This window comes from Geotrypetes seraphini, chromosome 4 (assembly GCF_902459505.1).
Source record: "Geotrypetes seraphini chromosome 4, aGeoSer1.1, whole genome shotgun sequence".
Lineage (NCBI taxonomy): Eukaryota > Metazoa > Chordata > Amphibia > Gymnophiona > Dermophiidae > Geotrypetes > Geotrypetes seraphini.
This window is the reverse complement of record NC_047087.1, coordinates 141464489-141490539: the sequence shown is the minus strand read 5'-3', so window position 1 is coordinate 141490539 and position 26051 is coordinate 141464489. Positions and strand designations below refer to the sequence as shown.

Genomic DNA, 26051 nt, shown 5'->3' with positions numbered 1-26051 from the left:
CAGCGTGAGTCAGTAACACATATGTATATGTTTAGGAATCTCAGAGGACCAATGGCATAGCCATGCGACATCAATTGATGAACAGTCCACAATGTCACAATACTCAGAAGTGAAGGTGGCCACATGCACACTGCTGGAATTATACCAAAGGGTAGTATACTGTCTATCTTTCTGGATTCCAATTGAAGGGCAGCCCTTGGGAGGAAGTCCAACTTGACGTCGTGTTCGCAAAGAGGTGCCTGGGGTGTGGTTTACAGTAGGAGTGTCATTTACAGATGGGTATGGGCAGAAAGTGTCGTGGACCCAGGACACATCATCCCTGTAGACACAGTTGGAAAGGATCCATACAGGAAAATAAACTAGCAGCAACGCTGCCAGTAGGGGAATGATAAGGTTGGTAAAATGCTGTGATGAGATCATCATGCTGTTTCACTAGAGGAGGTGAAATTGCGCAGGGTTGACTTGCTTCTGGGGTTTTAGGTTAACCCTCTTCAAACGACTTGCGTGGATCCAAATAGGAGACTCCTCAGTGAGTACAGCGGTCCTGGTCACAGCGATCACAGTGGTGGGAGGGCTAAAGGGGAAATCCACCTGCTTCCTATCCTTGGAAAGCTTCTGGACGATGACTTCATCACCAGGCTGAAAGGAATGGGTAGGAATCTGTGGAGAGAAAGGAGAGGTGTAAGACACGTTTCTTTCAACATGCCCTAATGTTTCAATGAGCTTTCGGACGTATTCTTCCTGTATCAAGGGAGATCACTACTCTCAACTATTGAGGGTTTGTCTACCCACGGGGCGGGGAAAGGTCATCCCATGAGAATTTCAAAGGGAGAGTAGCCAGTGGTGCAGTGAGGCTGCATCCTAATTTCAGCTAAAACAATAGGAAGGAATTTTTTCCAATTTACAAACGTGCCAGCTGTGGCTTTCCTGATTTTGTCTTTAATAGTCCTGTTCATGCGTTCGACAATACCGGAACTCTGTGGGTGATATGGGAGATGAAATTTCCACTCAATACGGAGTACGGTAGCTAAATCTTTGCATACTCTGGCAGTGAAAGCAGGACCATTATCTGAGTTGATGTGTGTGGGACATCCCCACCTAGGGATGATTTCGCGAAGTAAAATGTTCATCACAGTCTGAGCAGTTTCATTTGTAGTGGGAAAAACTTCAGGCCATCGGGAGAACATGTCAACAATAACAAGGGCGTAATCCTGGCGGGTCCTGGTGGCATGAGGAATATGAGTAAAGTCAATCTGTAAGTGTGTAAAAGGAGAAGTTGGGTAAGTAAGGTGCTGGTGTGGTGCTTTATGGGGTATGTTAGGATTAGCACGGAGACAGGTTAGACATCAAGCTATATATATCTGTATCAGGGAGCGAAGGTCAAGAATGAAAAAATCACTGGCAAGAAGTTGAAATGTCAAGCGAGCACTGTGGTGACCAATGCCATGATATTGGGCAATGAATAAGGGAGATCTAGCGGCTGGTATACAGGGTTTCCCCTCTTTGCACCAAAGTCCACCCGAAGGGCGGCTTTGGGCACCTGCCAGATGCCAGGCATCAAGTTCAGAGGGGGTAACAAAGGATTGAAGCTGAGAAAAAAGAGAGGAAGGGGGAAAAGCAGGAGGGGAAAGAAGAGGAAGAAGAACAAAGGAGGGAGGGTGGTTCAAAGCAGCTTGTTTAGCAGCGCGGTCGGCCAGAGCATTAGCGCTGTCGGCCAGAGCATTACCTCTGGCAGCTTCAGTCTGGAGACCAGTGTGTGCAGACAATGAAGGATAGCAACTGCAGCAGGCAGGAGCAAGGCAGAGAAAAGGTCTGAAACAAGGGAAGAATGGGAAATGGGCTTACCAACGGCTACCACAAAGCCACGACGTTGCCAGATAACACCGTGGTCGTGTACAACACCAAAGGCATATTTGGAGTCAGTGTTAATGTTAACGCGTTCACCAGAGAAAAGGTGACAGGCGCGAGTAAGGGCAATGAGTTCAGTAGCCTGGGCCGAGGGATAGGGAAGGGAAGGGAAGAGACCTCATGGATAATGTCAGGGAGTTCAACCACAGCATATCCTGTGTGGAAGGTGTTGTCATTAGGGCATGAGCAGGAATCATCAACAAAAATAGAGGAAGTATCAGGGAGAGGGGTAGAGGACAAGTCAGAGCAGGGGGAAGTGTCTTGGTGTATCAGAGAGACACAGGAATGATCAGGAGTAAGGGAATCCTGTTCACCCTTGAGACCCAGAAGCCCATTTAAAAGGAAGGCGGGGCCGTAAGTCGGGGCAGAATATCTGATGGTGAGATTAGGATTAGAAAGAAGGATAACCTCATAACCACTAAGGCGCTGAGCAGACATATGCTAGGTATGAATGTTGCGAAGGAGGGCTTGGACATCGTGAGAAGTGTGAAGGGTAGTGGGGTGACCAAGGGTCAGAGGAGTAGCCATCTCTACCACCATAGCACATACAGCCAGGGCTCTCAAGCAGGCAGGCATGCCTTGAACTTGAACAGGGGTAACTTTAGAAAAAAAGGCAACAGGGCGTAATTTACCGCCAAGATCCTGTGCCAGGATACCCGTCATGCTTTCACAATTATCTCGAGCAAAGAGATGAAACATTTGGTCATAATCATGAAGACCCAGGCCTGGGCTAGAAACCAAAGCACATTTCAAATGTCCAAAAGCATCCAACATTTCTTTAGTCCATCTGATAAGATCAGTCATTTCAGAACCCAGGGTCTGTCTCAGAATCTGGTCATAGAAGGAACAATCAGGGATCCATTGGCGGCAGTAACCAATCATACCAAGAAAAGTAAGCATGTCCTTCTTGGTAGCTGGGCGGGGCAGACCCAGAACAGCAGCAATGCGAGAGGTGCTAATTTTCCTCTGACCATGAGATAGGACAAAACCCAGGTATTCCACCTCAGATTTACACCATTGTAGTTTCTTTCGTGACACCTTGTGGACCACACACAGACAACCATTGTAAAAGGTCTAAACTATCAGCCTGACAGGTCTCCTGAGTTATGTAACATAAGAGGAGGTCATCCACATACTGGATGAGGACAGAACCATGAGGAGCAGTCCATGGCTGCAGAGTAGCCCGAAGGACAATGGAGAACACCACAGGGGAGTCAACATAGCCCTGGGGCATTCTACACCAAGTGTATTGCTGTTGCTTAAATGTAAATGCAAAAAGGGGCTGAGTAGCCTCATCAACAGGGACAGAAAAAAAGCATTCTTCAGGTCAATGACAGAAAAAACAGTGGCTGCAGGTGGAATGGAGGAGAGGAGGGAAGGAACATCAGGGACAATGGGTGCAATAGGAATCACCAAAGCATTAACAGCCCTAAGGTCTTGGACGAAACGGGGGGTGCCATCAGCTTTGACAACAGGATTGATGGGCGTATTGTAGGAAGAGATGGTGGTTTTAATAATATCAGAGGAAAGAAAAGAAGCAATCAGTGGAATCATGACTCTCTCCTTTTCCCGGGAGATTGGGTACTGCTTAATGAAAACAGGCGTGAGTGATTTCAGAGAAGCATACATCATTGTCAGCGGAAGCCCAAACCGAGGAGTCTGGAGGAAGGGGCAAAAGCATGTCAGGGCAAGTGGAAAGGTAAAGGGTGGATGGAGGGCGAATGGGAATGACGGAGGAAAGGACATGCAAACATCCTGTATCATCTGTAGTGAGCTGGATGAGAAGAGGGAAGAAAAGATCATGACCAAGAAGGCTGACAGGGCAATGGGGAATAATAAGAAAGAAGTGCTGAAAAAGAATGAAGCCTGTATCTGGATGGGCTACAGACAGGGGTGTGGTACGATAGGATTTAGTCAAAACCCCATTAATTCCCATGGAAGGTTCAGCGTTCATGCGCGGACCCTGATAGTGTAAGTAAATTCTGACAGTGCTTTTGTGCTTTGTTTAATTCAGACTGCAACAGCACAGTGAGAATTTACAACTCGCTAATCTTCTAAAAAAAACCATTAGCCTTGCACAAGAAAGGAAGCCTGTAAAACTGAATTTTTTATTTTTATTTTTTATAAGCCAGCACAGAACACAGAGGGAGCAGCCGAAGGAGGAACGCAAAATATGAGTTCAAATATGTTTATTGATTTTCAAAGTCAAAACAAAACACAAAGTTATTCAGTAAGGAATGCATTGAGAGCAAATAACAGTCCATGAAGAAGTGATACAATAACAGCCATTAGTACCATAACATATAAAAGCATCATATATCATTCTAACAATATTAAGGCACCGAGATATCCCAATGCTATATGTATCATAATCCTGGGGAGGAGGAAGACAGAGAAGGAAGAAAGAGATGCGGTGATATGAAGTAGATAAATCAAGAAAGTGGAAGAGAGGGAGAGAATCAAGAAGAAGGTAAGTAGGGCGGGCATCAAAAACCATGTTTAACAATTATAGAGTACAGAAGATCTTAATAGAGCCATCCGGAGTGTCAACGGTTATAGGGAAAAGTGTTGAATAGGTTCCCAAATGCGAGATACAGTTGGGGATCTATTAGAGAATTCTGCCGCTTTGATCTCGTATGAGTGAATCATGAGAACAGAGTTCCACCAAAACACAATATTAAGGATATCTGCAGATTTCCAGTTATGGAGGATCATTTGGATCGTAAGGGCAATTAATATGTTAAGGAGAGATTGTTGACTATAGGTAAGCGGGTCTGTCACTGCCAAAGCCCTAAAGAGGAGAATGTCAAAGGTGAATTCAGATGTGATAGGTAGTATGCGCCGAATAAGTCCCCAAACCTTCGTCCAGAATGAAGCGAGAATGGGACAGGCGTAGATCATATGATGAAGATCGCCCAATTCTGTAGAGCAATGCCAACAAAGGTTAGTATCCCTAAGGCCAGCTCGAAACATCTTGTGAGGTGTCCAGAAAACATGGTATGCTAAGAAGTAGAGAGATTGTGTCAAGCTAGCTGAGGCGGTGGGTCGAATGATTTTACAGAAATATCGTTCCCAATCTTTGTTGGAGCCTTGCCAAGTGATAAAGGTCGCCCAAGTGTCGGTGGTCCTATTGGATCTGGGGAAAAGATGCGATCTAAGTTCTTTATAGAAGAGGGAGGTCGAATGTCCTAGGAGAAAGCCCTGCTGAGATAGGGTGATAAAATGGGAAGCCTGAGAGAAGGTGAAAATAGATGGAGAACATTTCTTCAAGCAGTGAGAAAGTTGAAGCCAGCGAAAGCATTCTGAAGGGGGTAGGTTGAATTTATCCATAATCTGAGAGAAGGACAAGAGGGTTTCCTTGTTCATTACTTGACCCAAGGACCATATACCTTTATCAATCCATAAGTGCCAGTGAACGAAACGATTGTCTATATTGAATAAGGAGTTGTACCACAAGGGAGCAGACAAAGTATGTCTTCTGTCAGAATTAGAGAAGTCATCAAAATGTTGTATAGCCTGAAGAGTTGCAGAGATGGTAATGGATTTACACTGGAGAGCGGAAGGAGAGATATATGGTAAGCAAGAAATGGGAATAGGATTTGTAAGATGTTGTTCAATGTGAACCCAAGCAGCGCAGTCATTATTCGAGTCCATATCTTGTAACCATATAGAGCTGTAGCGAAGTAATGCTGCAACATGATATAGAAAGAAATCAGGAAATCCCACCCCCCCATCTTCCTTGGATGATTTAAGAATTTTCAATGATATGCGAGGAGGTTTTCTATTCCAGAGATATTCCGATAGTTTGCTCTCCATGGATTTGTAAAAAGCTTTGGGGGCTAATTTAGGCAGCATGGAGAGATAGTAGTTAATAATCGGGGATATGGTCATTTTAATAGCTTCCAGTTGCCCCCACCAGGACACTGAAAGAGGAGACCACCTTTTTAAGAGAGCATCCACTTTGGTAGCTATGGCTGATAAGTTGATGGACATCATGGTATCAGAGTCCTGATGAAAAAGAGTTCCGAGGTATTTCAGGGAGGATTCTGCCCAACGAAAGGAGACTGGACCACAGTCAGATAAAGAGATGACATCGTTAAGAGGCATGATTTCGGATTTGTCCCAGTTAATACGGTAGCCCGATCCTGAGGAGAAGTCAGAAACCAGTTGAAGCAAGATAGGGATAGAGGAGGCAGGTTTGGAGAGGAATACAAGTAAGTCATCAGCATAAGTTAGAGTTTTAACCTGTAAGGATCCTACCTGTACGCCTAGGAGATGAGGATGTTGACGGATGGCTAATAAAAGGGGTTCAAGAGCTAAGTTGAAGAGAAGAGGAGAAAGAGGGCAACCCTGGCGTATACCTCTATGAAGACGGACAGGAGAGGAAAGAGAGTCGTTGATCCTCAGTCTAGAAAAAGGTTTAGCATAAAGGATCCGAACCCAATCAATAAAATCCGGACCACAACCGAACCATGATAAAGAGGCGAATAAGTGATCCCATTCAACCATGTCGAAAGCTTTCTCAGCATCTAAGGATATCGCAATCAGGGGATCGGCAGAGAAGTGAGCCAAATCAAGAATAGCGTTAAAAGTGCGTGCATTGTCTCCAATAAAACGGTTTCGCATGAAGCCTACTTGGTCTGGGTGAACAAGGAAACCCAAAATTTTATCCAATCGGAGAGCCAGGATTTTCGCCAGAATTTTAGTCAGTATTTAGCAAGGAGATTGGGTCTGTAGTTAGCTACATTAGTATCATCCCTCCCAGTCTTGGGGAGAACAATGATGTGAGCCTCTGTAAAATTCCCCTGATCAGCCGGGAAAGAAAATAGATAGTCATAAAGTTGTTTCAACAGAGGAACGAGATCACTAGAGAAAGTTTTGTAAAATTCAATTGGATAGCCGTCTGGCCCTGGAGATTTATGAGAGGCGAGCGAGTTAATAGCTTTCAAGATCTCTGATTCCAGAATAGGTGCTCCAAGGCAAGAGGCCTGGGATTGAGATAGAGAAGGGTGTATTATGTTTTGAAAAAAGGTAGTAGTATGCTTTGTGGAAGAATTCGCAGAAGAAGAGTAGAGCTTCTCGTAGAAGGAAGTGAAAATCTGAGAAATAGAAGCGTCATCAGTGACAGAAGTGCCATCTTCCCTCTTCAAGGCAGCAACTCTCGAGCGTTGCTTACGATTGGCCAAATATCAAGCTAAAAAGCGACCAGCTTTGTTGGCCGAGGTATACAGACCAGATTTAGAAATGAGAAAGTCATTTTGAGCCTTAAGACGAGAAAGTGAGTTATATTCAACTCGTTTCTGAATAAGTTCCGGGGAGACCTGAGCAAGCTTGTCATGAATTTGTTGTTTTTCCAATATGGAAATATCTCGTTCCAATGCGTCGAGTTTAGATGAATCCGATTTCCGTTTCCACGCTAGGAAGCTGATCACTTCACCCCTGAGACTTACTTTGAAAGCCTCCCAAACAGTATTGAAAGAAGGAGTAGAAGGAGTATTGTTAGTAAAGAATTCAGAAATAAAACTATGAATTTTGTCCTGAAAGGTGGATTCTGAAAGAAGCGAGGTATTGAAGCGCCATATATGTTTAGGAAGAACATGCTGTAATTCAATATGTAATCCGATAGGAGCATGGTCGGATAGTATGATAGGATGTATAGTGGAGGCTCGAACTTGAGGAAGGAGGGACTTGGAGACGAGAAAGTAGTCGATTCTGGAATAAGACCGATGAGGAGCAGAGTGAAATGTAAATGAGCGCTCATCGGGATGTAAAAGTCTCCAAGGATCACAAAGGCCTAGGTCCGTAATGACGTGATGAAGTTCAGTCCACATTTTAGGGATGCGAAAGGGAGACGGAGATTGTCTGTCCAAAAGGACATCCAGTGGAAGGTTAAAGTCTCCGCCAACTATCAAAGGACAATCAGAAAAATTTAAAAGAGTATCACGCAGTGTTAACATGAAAGAGGGAGTATCAATGTTTGGTGCATAGAGATTGAGAAGAGAGAGTCTGAAATCTCCTATGAGTATTGTGGCAATTATCCACCGACCCTCAAGATCTGAAGATTGATGAAGGATACTGGCCTGGAGAGATGATTTAAGTAAGATGGAAACTCCCCTTATGAAATGCTGGAGAAAATATGTGTGTGAGGAAACCAGGAATCTTGAGTAGGGAACAGTCTTTAGAATTAAGATGAGTTTCCTGTAAAAGAAGAATATCATAATTTTTTAGTTTACGATAGTCCATAATTTTCCTGCATTTTAAAGATTGGTTTATACCGTTGACATTCCAGGAAGCGATCTTAATGGATGTCAAAGTAGTGTAGTAGAAATTGTATGAGATATATATCCCCGAAGGGGATGCCCGCCCTAAGAAAGAATAAGGGAAAGAAGCAAGAGAGAAGGAAATTCCATAAGTGAGTAAAGGTCAAGAACCACCTCCAGGAGGAGAGGAAGAGAGCAGAGAGTGCCAGTTTGCCTAAGAAGCAGTGGCAAGGCAACAAGCAACCCACTACACAGCCGGGAGGTATAATGCTGATACCAACAATGGTAAGTAATACAATAACATAGCAAAAAACTTGTATCAGAGTAGCTATATCCTAGTCATATGATTGTACAGAAAAGGAAAGTAAATACCAACAATGGTAAGTAGGAAAATGATATACCTTTCAACCCTAAAAGGTAATTTTAACAGTAGTCGTGGAAATATTAAAAGGAACAGAATACCAGAACAGGTCAATAGAGGGATTCTAACAGTAAGAGGAATCAAAGGGAGGGTAACAGGCATAATAGGAAACAAAACAGCCTGTAGCAGCAATCCCTGAGAATAAACACAGACCCATCATCAGCTTTAGTATCCAACCCCACCATATAAGTACAGCACCAGTAGGTCATAAAAAGGTATGAGAAGAAACACATCATCAACATATTAAGATCATATACGGCTATTGCACTGCAAATAATTGGTGAGCAGATCAAGGAGTGTTGGCATATTAACAAAAGCAGGAGAAATCAGGAGTTAGGTGAGTCAAAAAGGGAGAGTGCATCACTCGAAGAAGAATAATAGTTCATAATAAAATGTAAAGTCAGTAGAGAGAATAGTAAAACAATACAAAGTATATGCAGAGTGTTAAAAAAAAAAACAGTACATCATGATGTGGGGATAGTGGGGGCGGGATAATAAGCAAACTTCATCAGTCAAGTGGGATACAGTTAATTAATAGGAATATCTAACCCAGAATTCATGATATTACTAACACTTCATAAAGGGAGAGGAACAGAGGGAACATAACATTTCAATATACATCTCAATAAAATTCATCAAGCAATCAGGGTACCGTTAATCAGAAAGAGTGTCTAAACCTAGATTCAAAATAACATGGAGCATTCATTAGGTTAAAAATATAGTGTGAGCTTGGTATCAAAATTAATTTCATCAATCAAACAGGGTATAATTAATCAGTAATTAGATCTAAAGCAAAATTCATAATATTATTGAAAATTCATTACATTTGATAGATGAAGGGAGTGTGGTAATAGGATTAAATTCATTCATCAAGTAGGTGCATTTAATCCGTAGGGATAGCAGAGTTTGAGATCCTAAAAATGTTTATGATTTATTATAATTACAAGTACAGTAGGAGTGTGATAGTAGGATGAATTTCATCAAACAAGTTAACTGCAGTTAATCAAGAGGAGGGTCTAAGTATTAATTCATAAGAGTACAAACAGTTCATTGCAAGGGTAAAATGGTACCTTAGGGAAAGAAGAGAGGAGCAGAAACGATCAGGTCCACAGATGGATTGTTGTATTTCATGAGATGAGCTAGAGAGTGAGGCAGCGGGAGAGAGGGATTTATGGAAAACGAATGTATGTAATAAGGAGATCAGTACAGGGACGGCACATAGAAAAGAACGGAAAGGAAACAGTGACAGGCAGGATGAGTGTAATTACGCTATGGAAGAAGTTCAGGAAAAAATAGAAAAAGTAAGAAAAACATATTAGAAGACAGTTCATATATTAAATAAGGATTATACAAATTGATAGGAGAAGAAAACTTGCTAAAGAAAAAAAGACAAGAGAGATAACAAGAGGGGATCGAAGGGAAAAATGAAAAAGGAGGGAGGAGGTATTGGGAGGAGAAAGAAGGGGTTGAAAAACAATATGGAGAGCCAAACCAACAGTGTAGCGACTGAAAATATAACGTCCAAAAAATACGCTGATGATGAGGCTGTAAAAAAGTGGAGATCAAGAAGAAAGGTCTGAATGGAGATCTAGCCGGTTATTGTTCTGGTGCAGTCTGATAGTGGAGAGGATGCATCTGCGAAGACAAGGTAGATGAGGGTTGAGATGATCGGAAAACTCAGTTCACCCCATTTTGGTCTGATGAATCCAGGACCGCAATACTTCAGGATCAGAATAGTTGTCTGTCTTGTTACGATATGTCACACGGAGACGGGCCGGATAAAAAAGTCCATACTGTGCTCCTAGATCTTTGAGGTCTTGGCGCAAAGCCAGGAATGCTTTGCGCTTGGCGGCAGTTGCAGGAGCTAGGTCCGGAACAATTATTATCTTCCTGCCCTGGTAGAGCATCGAAGCCTTTCCTTTGGCGGTAGTCAAAATCAGTAGTGCTTGTTGGAATCGGAGTACTTTGACTATAATAGGCCGCGGGTGTCTGGCGCCCTGTTGAGGAGTGGAGGGCGAACGATGAGCCCGTTTGAATTCCAATGTCAGAGTGAAATCTAGGTCTAGAAATTTGGGGAGCCAAGTTGTTATAAACGAGAGGGTATCGTTTCCTTCGGCCCCCTCCGGTACTCCGAGGATACGCAAGTTGGATCTTCGGCTACGATTAGCCATATCTTCGAGCTCCGTTGAAAGTTTCAAGATGGCCGCAGAGTTAGAACGAATCACTGGGATGTCTTTTTCCACCGCCGACACTCTATTAGCAAGGTCAAAATGCTGTTGTGAGGCGGCTAATTGCGAGTGAATCGTTTCAAGTTCTATACGCATATCTTTTGAAATGTCAATATGCGATTTCATTAGCGATTTGATGTTTTGTAGTTCTGCTAGTATCGGGTCACACTCTTCCACGAGGTCTGCAGCCGAGCCATTTTTATCAGGGGAAGGAGGAGCAGACTTGAGGCATTTGTTGGAGGGTAAAGCCTCTGTTTTATTATTTTTTTTGTAGCCATGATAAACAGCGTGCCCTAGAAGATAAGTAGCTGTGTTTAAATGAACCAGAATTGTAGTCGGTATCAGCGAAGTAAGATGATTGTCTGAACAGGAAGTGGGAGCTTAACGCTCACGCAGCCATGCTGTCTAAGCCCAAACCGGAAGTCCAGGAACGCAAAATATGAGTCAGAGTCAAACTATTGTACGTTCGAGAAGGAGACAAGAAACAGTTCTTGTGTACAAGCTGCAAAGGAAAGCTCTTAGACTAAAAACTCTGCTATCAAACTCTGCTTGCAATTCATTCCACATAACAGCATGTCCTACCTTAGTGTTAAACTTATAAGCAGTGCAAATGTATACGGGGAAGGACTGGTGACACAGAGAGATGTGAGCTGGAGGGAGAGTGTCACACATACGGGCAACATAAGCCTTACAAGTCTCATCTGTCTAGGAGAGGAAGAATCCTAAGTGCCTTTATGACCCATAACAAAAACAATATAACAATGCAGAAATTTTTCGCTTACTTTACCTTATAAGCGAGATACAGTACAGTAATATACAATATAATCTTATACTCTATAAAATCTTATCTCTAAAGCGATAGAAGAGAAAAGCGCATGCAAAGACACAGGCGATAGAGTAGGCAGGCGTTTCTATAAATAATATTGTTCTTTCCGAAAGAACGGCAGCCGCTTATTTTCACGGCGGGAGCTTCCCAAAAACTCCGCAATACAAATAGACTTCCCAAAAGTCTTACTTAATAAATAAAGGTTTGGAATAGGATGCCAACATCCAGTGAGCATTAAAGAACAGAATTCAAAATTCAGAAATACTCACAAGCTGCTGGTGATGTCCAGTCCATCCCAGACGACACACCCAAATTGAATCGAACGGGGTCCGTTTCTTGGTCCCGAAACTGCCCTGTTGCTTGTTCAGTATCTGGAGGCAGTTTCCTTAGGCAGGAAGGATACACAGACTTGTCCTAAAGAAATTGCCTGTTTATTATTAGTCTTACATCCAGTTTTATACATGGGTCAGTGGTATTAGCAGATGACGTGAGTACAAACCATATTTGGTGACAGGATACATAAACTTCAAAGAAATAATCAACACAAGAAAGGGGGGTAGGGTGGATAAACAGCATATGTGCTTCATTGTCTAAATCTAAAGGTGCTGTCTTAGCAACAGTGTCTTATCTAAAGCTTCCTTTATCTCTCTCAACCAGAGCATAGCTGTGGGGAGTCGAACCTCCATTGTCCCAAGCAGCTAACTTCATTAACAAAATTAAATAACCCTGTCCCAGAACAAATCAGCAGAATCAACACAAACTGTGTCTGTGTTCCCCAGCACAAATAGAGCCAGAAAACTTATAAGATATATGTATGTCACCCACCAAGGAGCAAATAGTGAAGAGCAAGAATCAAAGCGCAGTTTATAACACCAAATACCTGTAAAATTTTATAACTACATGTATTTTGGTGGTAAAAACTGCATTGTGGTTATCACATTTTTTTAAAAGATAAAATCTCCATCTACAGAAATGCAATGGGTCTAATGCAGAACTGGGACGTTTCTCCATAGAACTCAACATTTAAAAAAAATGCTTGATTCTAGTATATCAGTAACACTAATAGACATGCTGTGAAGTAATATAAAATCTCAGAGTCACACAGGAACTATAGACAAATCTACTATATCTTAGTAGTCGAGCTTTAAAACTCAATAAAGAGCTGTCCTGAAGACACAATATTACAAATATTGCAGTGGGATTTAGAATAGAGGTCTGCACAGAAATGGGGATCGTGGGAATCCTGCGGGACCCACGGGGATCCCCGTCTGGCCCACAGGACTCCCACGAGGACCCCCCTCTAGCCAACGGGACTCCCACGGGGATGGAAGGCTTTGGAAGCAGGGTTCGTCCATATAATATAATGGACACGTCAGCCTTAGTAAAAGAGGGGGTTTATAAGTTAATTACCTGAACAGAAAACAAAAAAAGGGTTCCACCAAAGAGATTCCACAAGGAAAACAGCAGCACAAACACAAAAGAAACTGTGGAATTGATGATCCTGTCAGAAGTAATTGCTGCTTTTTATGGGGACGGACGGGGATGGAGGTAATTCCTTGCGGGGACAGAGAGGATCATAAGAACATAAGAAGTTACCTCCACTGGGTCAGACCGAGGTCCATCTCGCCCAGCGGTCCGCTCCCGCGGCGGCCCATCAGGTCTGCGACCTGTGAAGTGGTTTCTGACCACTTCTGTAACCTACCTCAAGTTATATCTGTACCCCTCTATCCCCTTATCCTCTAGGAACCTATCCAAACCCTCCTTGAACCCCTGTACAGAGTTCTGGTCTATCACATTCTCCGGAAGTGCGTTCCATGTGTCCACCACCCTCTGGGTAAAAAAGAACTTCCTAGCTCCAAACCTGTCCCCTTTCAATTTCGCCGAGTGACCCCTAGTGCTTGTGGCTCCCCACAGTTTGAAGAATCTGTCCTTATTCACTTTCTCTATGCCCTTAAGGATTTTGAAGATTTCTATCATGTCCCCTCTAAGTCTCCTCTTTTCCAGGGAGAACAGCCCCATCATTTTTAACCTGTCAGCGTATGAAAAATGTTCCATACCTTTTATCAGTTTAGTCGCCCTCCTCTGCACTCCCTCGAGTATCGCCATGTCCTTCTTGAGGTACGGCGACCAGTATTGAACACAGTACTCCAGGTGCGGACGCACCATTGCGCGATACAGCGGCATGATGACCTCCTTCGTCCTGGTTGTAATACCCTTTTTGATGATGCCCAGCATTCTGTTTGCTTTCTTTGAGGCTGTCGCACATTGCGCCGATGGTTTCAGTGATGTGTCGACCATCACCCCCAGGTCCCTTTCAAGGTTACTCATCCCTAGCAGTGTTCCCCCCATTTTGTAGCTGAACATCGGGTTCTTTTTCCCTACATGCATGACCTTGCATTTCTCTACGTTAAAACTCATTTGCCACTTTTTTGCCCAGTCTTCCAGTCTCGTTAGGTCCCTTTGTAGGTCTTCGCAGTCTTCCATGTTTCTAACCCTGCTGCAGAGTTTGGTCTCATCAGCAAATTTGATAACCTCACATTTTTGTCCCTGCCTCCAGATCGTTAATAAATATATTGAACAGTAGAGGTCCCAGCACCGACCCCTGTGGAACTCCGCTCGTGACCCATTGCCAGTCTGAATATTGGCCTTTTACTCCAACCCTCTGTTTCCTGCCTGCCAACCAGTGTTTGATCCTGGTGGGGACGGAGAGGATCCTGGTGGGGACGGGCGTGGATGGGTGGGATTTCTGTCCCTGTGCAGCTCTCTAATTTAGAACATCAGTACATCTAATGGGAAAGCTAAACAAGCCTGATTGCTAAAGATCCCTACATGGAAATGCCATGCTAACAGAATAGCTAGTTTCAGTCACACATCCTATGCTACCAATCCCAGAGCAAGCAGTGGCTTCCCCATGTTTGCCTCAATAAGAGACTATGGACTTTTCCTCCAGGAACTTATCCAAACCTTTTTTAAACCCAGCTACATTAACCACTGTTACAACATACTCTGGCAATGAGTTCCAGAGCTTAACTGTTCATTCAATGAAAATATATTTCCTCCAATTTGTTTTAAAGGTATTTCCATGTAATGTGTACCCTAGTCTTCATAATTTTTGAAAGAGTAAAAAATCAATTCACTTTCCTCCATTCTACACCACTCAGGATTTTGTAGATCTCAATCATATGTTTATGATTTATTGGATACTTAATATATCAAATATCCAATAAAGCTGAAGCTGAAGAGCCCCTAACTTCTTTAGTATTTCCTTATATGAGAGGACTTCCACCCCGTTTATCATTTTGGTTGCTGCTCTTTGAATTTTTTCTAATTCTGCTATATCTTTTTTGAGATACATCGATAAGAATTGAACAGAGTGTTCAAGCTGAAGTCACACCATGGAGCGATATAGAGACATTATAATATTCTTGGTCTTATTTACCATCCCTTTCCTAATAACTCCTAGCATCCAGTTTGCTTTTTTGACTGCTGCCACAAACTGGACAGAAGATTTCAGCGTATTGTCAATAATGACATCTAGATCTTTTTCTTAGATTCTGACTTCTAAGGTAGACCCTAGCATCCAGTAACTATGATTTGGATTATTCTTCCCAGTGGGCTTAACTTTGCATTTCTCCACATTAAAGTTCATCTGCCATTTGGATGCCCAGTTTTCCAATTTCCTAAGATCTTCTTGCAATTTTTCACAGTCTGCCTATGTTTTAACCATTTTGAATAGTTTTTTTGACATCTGTAAATTTAATCATCTCGCTCATCATTCCAGTTTTCAAATCATTTATAAGTATGTTAAATAGCATTGGTCTCAATATAGATCCCTGTGGCACTCCACTATTTACCCTACTCCATTGAGAAAAGTGGCCATTTAAACCCACCCTCTGTTTTCTGTCTAATAATTAGTTTGTAATCCACAATTTACTCAGGAGTCTCTCATGAGGAACTTTGTCAAAAGCTTTCTGAAAATGTAGATACACTACATCAACTGGCTCACCTTTATACAATAGAATACAATTTTTATTTGTAAACCGCCAATACCTCATTCGAAGTTCACAGTGGTTCACAAACAATGAAATATCTAATATTAGATGCTTAAAAACATCCCTTACTGTCCAGTAGGCTCACAATCTGACTAAAGCACCTGTATTTATTTATTTATTTTAACATTTCCATTCCGCTTATAAAGAAGTCATGCAAATTGGTGAGGCAAGACCTCTCTTGGCTGAACCCATGCTGAATCTGTCCCATTAAACCATGTTTGTCTATGTGTCTCACAATTTATTTTTTATAATTGTTTCCATTATTTTGCCTGGACTGAAGTCAGGCTTACTGGTTTGTAATTTCGAGGGTGAAATACTCATGTGGATTAAAAACTGGCTGGAACACAGGAAACAGAGAGTGGGGGTAAATGGACAATACTCGGACTGGAAGAGCGTCACCAGTGTGGTGCTGCAGGGCTCGGTGCTTGGACCCATGCTCTTCAACATCTTTATAAACGATCTGGACATAGGTACGATGAGTGAGGTGATTAAATTTGCGGACGATATGAAGTTGTTCAGAGTAGTAAAGACACGGGGGGATTGCGAGGATCTGCAACGTGACATAATCAGGCTCGTGGAATGGGCATCGACATGGCAGATGAGGTTCAACTTGATGCATGTCGGTAACAAAAATCTCATGCATGAATACAAGATGGCCAGGGTGGTACTTGGAGAGACCTCCCAGGAAAGAGACTTGGGAGTTCTGATCGACAAGTCGATGAAGCCATCCACGCAATGTGCTATGGCGGCGAAAAGGGCGAACAGAATGCTAGAAATGATAAGGGGATCATAACAGATCAGAGAAGGTTATCATGCCGCCTTAGTGGGCTATGGTGCGCCCTCACCTGCAGTACTGCGTACAGCACTGGTCACTGTACATCGTAAACAATACGATGAAACCTTCCGCCCAATGTGCAGCCAAAAAAGCAAACAGGATGCTAGGAATTATTTAAAAAGGATGGTTAGAAAGACTAAGAATGTTATAATGCCCCTGTATCACTCCATGGTGTGACCTCATCTGGAATATTGCATTCAATTCTGGTCTCCTTATCTCAAGAAAGATATAGTGGTGCTAGAAAAGGTTCAAAGAAGAGCGACCAACATGGTAAAAGGGATGGAACTCCTCTCATATGAGGAAAGACTAAAATGTTAGGGCTCTTCAGCTTAGAAAAGAGACAGCTGAGGGGAGAACATAAGAACTGCCATCTCTGGATCAGACCTTCGGTCCATCAAGTCCAGTGATCCGCACACGCGGAGGCCCAGCCATTGTACACCTGGCGTAATTTTAGTCACCCATATCCCTCTATGCCTCTCGTAAGGAGATGTGCATCTAGTTTGCTTTTAAATCCTAGAACAGTGGATTCCGCAATAACCTCCTCTGAGATAGCATTCCAGGTATTCACCACTCGTTGCGTTAAGCAGAACTTCCTGATATTTGTCCTGGACTTGTCCCCCCTTAGCTTCAGTCCATGTCCTCTTGTCTGTGTCACATTGGACATTGTAAATAATTTTTTTTCCTGCTCTATTTTGTCGATTCCTTTCAGTATTTTGAAAGTCTCGATCATATCCCCTCACAGTCTCCTTTTCTCAAGGAAGAACAATCCCAGTCTCTCAAGTCATTCCTCGTATTCCAAGTTCTCCATACCTTTTATTAGCTTCGTTGCTCATCTTTGCACCCTCTCCAACAGTTTTATATCCTTTAGGTTGGGAGACCAATGTTGGACACAATATTCCAAGTGTGGTCTGACCATTGCCCTATAAAGCGGCATTATAACTTTCTCCGATCTACTCATGATGCCTTTCTTTATCATGCCTAATATTCTATTTGCTTTCTTTGCCGCTGCCGCGCATTGTGCCAACGGTTTCAAGGTCCTGTCTATCAGTACACCCGGGTCCTTTTCTTGTTCGCTCTTACCCAGAGTTGCACCTGACATTCTATACTCGTGTTCCTTGTTCTTTCTGCCTAAATGCATTACTTTGCACTTTTCCACATTAAACTTCATCTGCCATTTCTCCACCCATTTCTCTAACTGACATAAGTAACTCTGGAGTTCCTCGCTATCCTTCTGCGATCTGATTGCCCGGCATAGCTTTGTGTCGTCTGCAAACTTGATGATCTCACTGGATGTTCCTTCTTCTAGGTCATTGATGAAAATATTAAATAAGATGGGCCCAAGTACCGAGCACTGGGGCACACCGCTGGTCACTTTCTCCCAGTCTGAGAACTTCCCATTTATGCCCACTCTCTGCTTTCTGTTCTCCAGCCATTTGCCTATCCATCTTAGTATATCTCCCTCTATTCCATGGCTTTGTAGTTTCCTGAGAAGTCTTTCATGTGGAACCTTGTCGAATGCTTTCTGGAAGTCCAAGTATATTATGTCCATCGGTTCTCCACTATCAATTTGTTTGTTCACGGTCTCAAAAAATTGAAGTAAATTTGTCAAACATGATTTCCCTTTCCTGAAGCCATGTTGACTGGCTCTCATCAGGTTGTGTGTATCCAAGTGCCGGACTATGCTATCTTTGATCAGTGCTTCAACCATCTTTCCAGGGACAGACGTAAGACTCACAGGTCTGTAGTTGCCCAGTTCTCCTCTTGATCCTTTTTTGAAAATTGGTGTGACGTTCACTATCTTCCAATCGTCCGGTATCTGTCCAGTTCTAATTGACAGGTTGACAAGTTTTTGCAAAAGCTCTCTGATTTCAACCTTCAGTTCTTTTAAGACTCTCGGGTGAATTCCATCAGGTCCAGGGGATTTGTCGCTTTTAAGATTGTCGATCTGATAGTATATCTGGTCCAAGTCCACTTCTACTGTGGTGAGGCTGTACTCTATTACTCCTTTGAACACTTTCACTGCTTCTGGTATTGTTGTGGTGTTCTCCTTCATAAAGACAGACGCAAAGAAGGAATTTAGTCTGTCTGCAATTTGTTTGTCTTCCTTGATGTACCCTTTTCTTCCCTGGTCATCCAGCGGTCCCACCGCCTCTTTTGCAGTTTTTTTTTTCCTTTTACATATCTAAAGAAGGGCTTGAAATTTTTGGCCTCTTGCACTATTTTCTCCTCATAGTCCTTTTTGGCATCCCTCACCGCCTTGTGACATTTATTCTGATCATCTTTGTGTTTGTTCCAAGCTTCGGTTGTTTTCTTGCGTTTCCATTTTTTAAAGGAGTCCTTCTTTTCTTTTATGGCTTCCTTCACCTCTCTAGTAAGCCATGCCGGTTCTCTTTTGCCTTTAGTTTTCCTTTCTTTGGAAATCTGCGGAATGTAGAGATTTTGTGCCGCTATGATAGTATTTTTCAGTAGGGACCATGCCTGATCTACCGTTTTAACTTTGTCCAACTTTTTCTTGAGCCATTGTTCCACCATGGTTCTCATGCTATCGTATCTTTCCTTTTTAAAGTTTAAGGTCGTGGTTAAGATTTTGGTACGTTTCCCTTTCCCGATGTCAAGTTTAAAGTTGATGATGTTATGATCGCTCGTCCCCAGCGGGACCGTGACTTCTACTTCTTTTGTCGGTCCTGTAATGCCATGCAGGATCAAGTCCAAGGTAGTGTTTTCTCTCGTCGGCTCTCCCACCATTTGTTCCAGGAAGCAGTCCCTAGTGCTTCCAGGAACTTGACCTCCTTGCCGTAGATATGATTGAAGTCTACAAAATCCTGAATGAAGTAGAACAGGTACAAGTGGATCGCTTTTTCACTCCATCAAAAATTACAATGATTAGGGGACACTCGATGAAGTTACAGGGAAATACTTTTAAAACCAATAGGAGGAAGGGTTTTTTTCACTCAGAAAATAGTTAAGCTCTGGAACGTGTTGCCAGAGGATGTAGTAAGAGCGGATAGCATAGCTGGTTTTAAGAAAGGTTTGGACAAGTTCCTGGAGGAAAAATCCATAGTCTGTTATTGAGAAAGACTGCTTGCCCTATATTGGTAGCATGGAATATTGCTACTCCTTGGGTTTTGGCCAGGTACTAGTGACTTGGATTGGCCACCGTGAAAATAGGCTACTGGGCTAGATGGACCATTGGTCTGACCCAGTAAGGCTATTCTTATGTTCTTTATAGCAAAGAAATATGACTAAAAGCATTGAGAAATTGAGGAAAATTCTAAATTTCAGTACGTTAGGCCAATTTCTTGGAGAATCAACTTTGTATTAGGACCAGAACTACTTTGCTTTGACTAATCACAGTTGTGTGGGGAGGGGTTAATACCCATAATAATATGCACATTGACCGCACTGTACATACTTCTAGGTGGAGCTTAGGCAGAATATGGGTGGCATAACAAAGTACATGTGTTCTTTATAAAATATGTACACTCATGCAGATTGTACATGAACACTTTTACACTAGTTCCCAAGCTGGTATAAATGTCCACGGCTTCAATCTACTGCAATTTCTCCCAGCTTACCCCTAGTATTTCATAAAGAGTCCAACATGTCTATGTGTTTTTATATAATAGGCTAAAAATGGTTACATTTTTACCCTAGGATACCTGTTATAAAACTATCTCCAAAATGATCAGATCTGTAGTTGTTTCATACCGTGTTTCCCCCATTATAGGACCTCCTCCTTTAGTAAGACACCCCCCTTTTTTTCCCCACCTGGGAAATATAAGGCCCCCCCCCGAAAATAAGGCACTATTTGGCAAGCACCCCCACAGCCTCCCGACCACCCCCATCATGTAGAAGCTCCTACCGGTGTCCTGCTGCTTCCTCTTGGCGGTCCCGACACGATCGGGGCAAGAGGGAGCTCAAGCCCTCTTGCCCCAGCCAACCGCAGCACCCCCGACACGATCGGGGCAAGAGGGAGCCCAAGCCCTCTTGCCCCCCCGACTCCCCGACACTATCGGGACAAAAGGGAGCCCAAGCCCTCTTGCCCCGCCGACTCCCCAACTCCCCGACAATATCGGGCCAGGAGGGAGCCCAAGTCCTCCTGGCCCTGGCAACCCCTCCCCCCCCGCTAGTTGTTTGGGCCAGGAGGGAGCCCAAACCCTCCTGGCCACGGCGACCCCCTACCCCCATCCCGCACTACATTATGGGCAGGAGGGATCCCAGGCCCTCCTGCCCTCGACGCAAACCCCCCTCCCTCCAACGACCGCCCCCCCCCAAGAACCTCCGACCGCCCCCCCAGCCGACCCGCGACCCCCCTGGCCGACCCCCACGACACCCACACCCCCCTTCCCCGTACCTTTCTGTAGTTGGCCGGACAGACGGGAACCAAACCCGCCTGTCCGGCAGGCAGCCAACGACGGAATGAGGCCGGATTGGCCCATCCGTCCCAAAGCTCCGCCTACTGGTGGGGCCTAAGGCGCCTGGGCCAATCAGAATAGACCCGGGAGCCTTAGGTCCCACCTGGGGGCGGGGCCTGAGGCACATGGGCCCAACCCGACCATGTGCCCAAGGCCCTGCCCCCAGGAGGGACCTAAGGCTCCCGGGCCTATTCTGATTGGCCCAGGCGCCTTAGGCCCCACCAGTAGGCGAGCTTTGGGATGGATGGGCCAATCCAGCCTCATTCTGTCGTTGGCTGCCTGCCGGACAGGCGGGTTTGGCTCCCGTCTGTCCGGCCAACTACAGAAAGGTACGGGGAAGGGGGGTGGGGGTGTCGTGGGGGTCGGCCAGGGGGTCGCAGGTCAGCTGGGGGGGCGGTCGGAGGTTCTTGGAGGGGGCGGTCGTTGGGGGGAGGGGGGTTTGCGTCGAGGGCAGGAGGGCCTGGGATCCCTCCTGCCCGTAATGTAGTGCGGGGTGGGGGTAGGGGGTCGCCGTGGCCAGGAGGGTTTGGGCTCCCTCCTGGCCTGAACAACTAGCGGGGGGGGGGGGCGCCAGGGCCAGGAGGACTTGGGCTCCCTCCTGGCCCGAACAACTAGCGGGGGGGGGGGTCGCCAGGGCCAGGAGGAATTGGGCTCCCTCCTGGCCCGATATTGTCGGGGAGTTGGGGAGTCGGCGAGGCAAGAGGGCTTGGGCTCCCTTTTGTCCCGATCGTGTCGGGGAGTCGGGGGCAAGAGGGCTTGAGCTCCCTCTTGCCCCGATCGTGTTGGGGGTGCCGCGGTTGGTTGGGGCAAGAGGGCTTGAGCTCCCTCTTGCCCCGATCGTGTCGGGGGTGCCGCGGTTGGCTGGGGCAAGAGGGCTTGAGCTCCCTCTTGCCCCGATCGTGTCGGGGAGTCGGGACCGCCAAGAGGTAGCAGCAGGACACCGGTATAAGCTTGTACATGATGGGAGGGGGATCGGGAAGCTGTGGGGGTGCGAGCGGTCCTTCAGGGTGGGGGTGGGGGTGCGGGTGCGGGTGAGAGTGCGTGCGAGCGGTCCTTCGGGGTGGGGGTGCGAGCGGTCCTGCGGGGGGGGGGGGGTGAATCGGACGTCGGGGGGGCATCAGGCTTTCAGGGTGGGGACAGGACTTCAAGGGGGAGAGGAGAGTCGGAGCGGGCGAAAGGAGAGTCAGACGGCGACGGGAGAGTCGGGCAGCATGCGCGGTATACGGGTGTGCGCGGTATATAAAAATTTCTGTACATAAATTTGTGTTTTTCGTGCGCTATACCCGTGTGTGCGTTTTACACGGGTGCGCGTTATCTACGTGAAAATACGGTACTTGTAGTGATACCGTACATAGTGATGCTGCCATCTAGTGTTTTAAAAGCAAACTGCAAATCTGTATCTGATCTGTACGGTATGTGGAGGATGCTGTTTTCTAACAGATTTGAAAGCTGATTTCAAGTTCAAACTTTACAAGTGTACATTTACCGTGTTACAGACACATTTCCAAAAACGTTAGCTTGCCATGTAAAAGGTAAATAAAAATTGGCATGCAAATCCTTTAAACCAGATTGTTAACTGTAAAATCAAAAATCTGGTTTAAAGGATTTGCATGCCAATTTTTATTTACCTTTTACATGGCAAGCTAACGTTTTTCTCTCCATACTGTTAAGATGGTAACCACCCATCCCCCTGATTCTCTTGTGCCATTTTGATTCCCCCCTCTGATGCCCTCTGTATCATTTTAAAAGATCACCCTCCCCCCACCCAGGATACCCTAGTGCCATTTTTTATTCTTTTACCCTTAGGCATGGCCACAAAAAGAAAAAGCTACTCTGTGGAGTACAAGAGGAGAATCGTGGAAGATTCTTGGGGCCAAAATCTTGCTGCTTTCTGCAAAGAAAAAATGTTGAATATACGATTGCTCCGCAAGTGGCGAGCAGAGTATGGTAAACTAGTTGAACAAGTGGAAAAGGGAAATTCTAACAAACGCAAGTGTGGATCAGGTCGGAAACCAATATTTTCTGAGCTGGAAGATCTGATCTGTGAATGGGTTGTTGACAGGAGAACAAAGGCTTTGGTTGTGAATAGGGCTCATATTCAAGAATTCGCCCTTGCAATGGCGCTACAGTTTAACATAGCCTCTGAAAATTTCAAAGCATCACAACACTGGCTGGATAATTTCCTTCAGAGAAGTGAATTGTCTTTAAGAAGATCCACGACATTGTTTAGGCTGGAAGATGCTCAAGTGATTAAGCGAGCACTTGCATTCAAGTCCTTTATTGATGAGATTGACTTCTCTAAATACAAGCTTTCCAACATGATTGCTATGGATGAAACTGCAGTGTTTATGGGCCAATCATCTCAAACAACAATTGAACAGCGGGGTGCCTCCTCAGTGTACATTCCCTCCACTGCTTATGAAAGTGCACGTGTGACCTGTATTTTGGCAATTCGTCTGAATGGCACTAAAGTCCTACCTCTAATAATTTCTAAGGGCAAGAAGGAAAAGATTGAACGTGTTTCAGGAATTTTTGTCCTTGAAACTGAAAAAGCCTGGGCCACACAAGCTGTTATAAGAAAGTGGGTAGATTTAATGCTGCCACTTGTTATGCGAGGAGGTCAAAGAGATCTGCTAGTCTGGGATGCAGCTAGCACTCACCGTGCTAAAGATATGAAGTCATTTCTTCATGAAAGAAAAATAGATCAAATAATGATTCCTGCGGGAATGACGGCCTATCTCCAGACCCTTGATATTGCAATCAACAAGCCATTCAAGGACAATTTGCGCATGGAAATTAATGACTACATTGAAAATAGAATGGAGAGAAATCAGCGTGGAAATTTTGTGAAACCTAAACTGCAAGAGGTTGTGACTTGGGTGAAGAATTCATGGGATAAAATCACTGACAGTTGCATTGAACATGCATTACGAGCAGGCTACCTTGATAAGAAGTACTCATTTGAGGACACTGCTATTGCTAAACATGAGAGATTTGGTCCACTGATTGTGAAAGAAATGGAGTCCCAAGTAATTGATCTGGAACCTCAGGGTGTGAGTTATTATGATGATGTTCCAGAAGATGATGACTTGATTGTCAGTGATTAAATGTGTAAATGTATCATACTGTAAACTGTTATACAGTAAATGTTTTTCTGGTTTGTGATACAGTTTTTTCTGGTTTGTGATACAGCTTTTCTGGTTTGTGATGACCTGTACCATATACAGGTAATAAATGTCTTTTTTTCAGCAATAAATGTGTACTGTATTCTTCTTCATGGAAAAATAAGACATCCCCCTGAAAATAAGACCTTGTGCATATTTTGGAGTTTTTAAAAATATAAGACAGTGTCATATATTCGGGGAAACAGGGTATCTGTACATTTCAAGAGGCCTCAGCTCTTTCACTTTTGCAGGCAATCCGTATCATGCGTGCAGTCCTGGAGAAATATGGGAGTTATGAGAGCTTTGAGGTGACCACTGGAGGGAACTTGCTGAGCAAGTGTCAAATCTGGTCTTACATCCGGAAGTACACGCAGAAGGAGGAATGTTCAGGAGAGGTAGGAAGAGTATTAAGATTGCTTGACACATTTTAAGTTGACTACTGTATTTTGATACAGACACAGAAGGTTTTGGAGATAAATATTTATAAACTCTCCTTTTGGCAGACTGTGGAGAAATATTTATTCACTTTCTTGGTCTGTTATGGGATGAATATTCTTTTTTTTTGGTGCATAATTGGATGAGCTTGTGTACTCACTCCCTTGGCAAGCTGTAAATAATGGCATGGAACTAGTACAGTGGTCTCCTGCACATAGCCCGATAGTCCATTTTTGCAGCCCCATAACCGACAGCTGAAAAATTGAATTTGCTCACCAGAAAGATGTGGTACCATTGAGAGGTGGGTAGAGAAAAGAATTGCATGTGCCTGCATGCCATACACGGTCACATTTATGAGCACGTATGCGCAGGTATGTCAAGATGAGGCACACGCTATGCAGCAAAGCTTCGCATGGCATATTCTCTACCTGCCTTCCAACTTTGCTGCATCCTTCAGATGAGCAAATTCAATTTTTAAGCACTGTCCATCGACAGTGTGTCTGACAGGCAGGCCACAGAAGGTGTTTCCAAAGGCAGGATAGAATTATTCATACCAGCTTCACTAATGTGCATGATCTCTGCTGGCCTTTAATTGAAATAATTTAATTTAATTCCAGATGTAGATCACCAGTGAGTAACATTGGGCAACACAAAAATCTATCTTAAAAATAATTTGCTTCCAAATATTTTTATACAGGAGAGGAGAGTTAGTAGAGTAGTTCAGTGTTTTGAGGAAGCTTGATAAACCATGAAATGCTCACGCTCAGTAAATTTATGTCACTCAGGAGTCACATTTATGGGATTTTCAACTGTTAATAAGCCGAAATAAAGTGAATTTTTAAAAATATATCCTTGTAGAATCAAAATTAGTATTTATTATTACATGTGTGAGCTTGGAATGGAGGAGTAGCCTAATGGTTATTGCAGTGGACTGAAATCCTGGGGAACTGAGTTCAATTCCCACTACAGCTTCTTGCAACCCTGGACAAGTCACTTAACCCTCCATTACCCCAGGTGCAAAAACTTAGCTCATGAGCCCACTAAAGACGGAGAAGTATCTGCATATAATACCTACAGTGCTGCATATGTCTAGTAGTGCTATAGAAATGATTAGTAGTAGTAGTATCTTCTGGTGTTCCAGAGCTTTCTCATGCCCCTTTGTGGCACTTTTCTGCAAATCAAAAGGTTGGAGACCACTGAACTAAAAGGTGCTTGCACAGTTTTAATCCCTCTTCCATAGCTGGCATACACCATCTGATTTGATTCTTCATTTCCCACTGTGCAAAAGACTTTTTGGAAAATGGAATAAGCTTTATAAACGCTTCCTGGGACTTATTTTGGGAGTAATGTCTCTAATTGGGTTAGTTTTGTGCATACTATGACAGTAGTGAATCTCACTCATAAGCCAGGCTATGTACAGTATGATCTCAGTCTTTCAAATTTAGTGCTAATACTTGTGGTAAAACATGCATTGTGCTAAGGAGAGCTACCGTCTTCCCTGAGGTAC

At 44.0% G+C, this 26051-nt stretch overlaps 1 protein-coding gene across 4 annotated transcripts in view; it reads left to right on the top strand.

Annotated features, from left to right (window-relative positions):
- The window catches only part of KIAA0895L (KIAA0895 like), a 45997-nt gene that overhangs the window by 5428 nt on the left and 14518 nt on the right, over window positions 1–26051 (top strand). For all 4 annotated transcript variants that reach the window (XM_033943185.1, XM_033943184.1, XM_033943182.1 and 1 more), the window contains exon 3: window positions 24361–24504. In XM_033943185.1, coding sequence (XP_033799076.1) covers window positions 24361–24504 — 144 coding nt within the window. The remainder of the gene's footprint in view (window positions 1–24360; window positions 24505–26051) is intronic.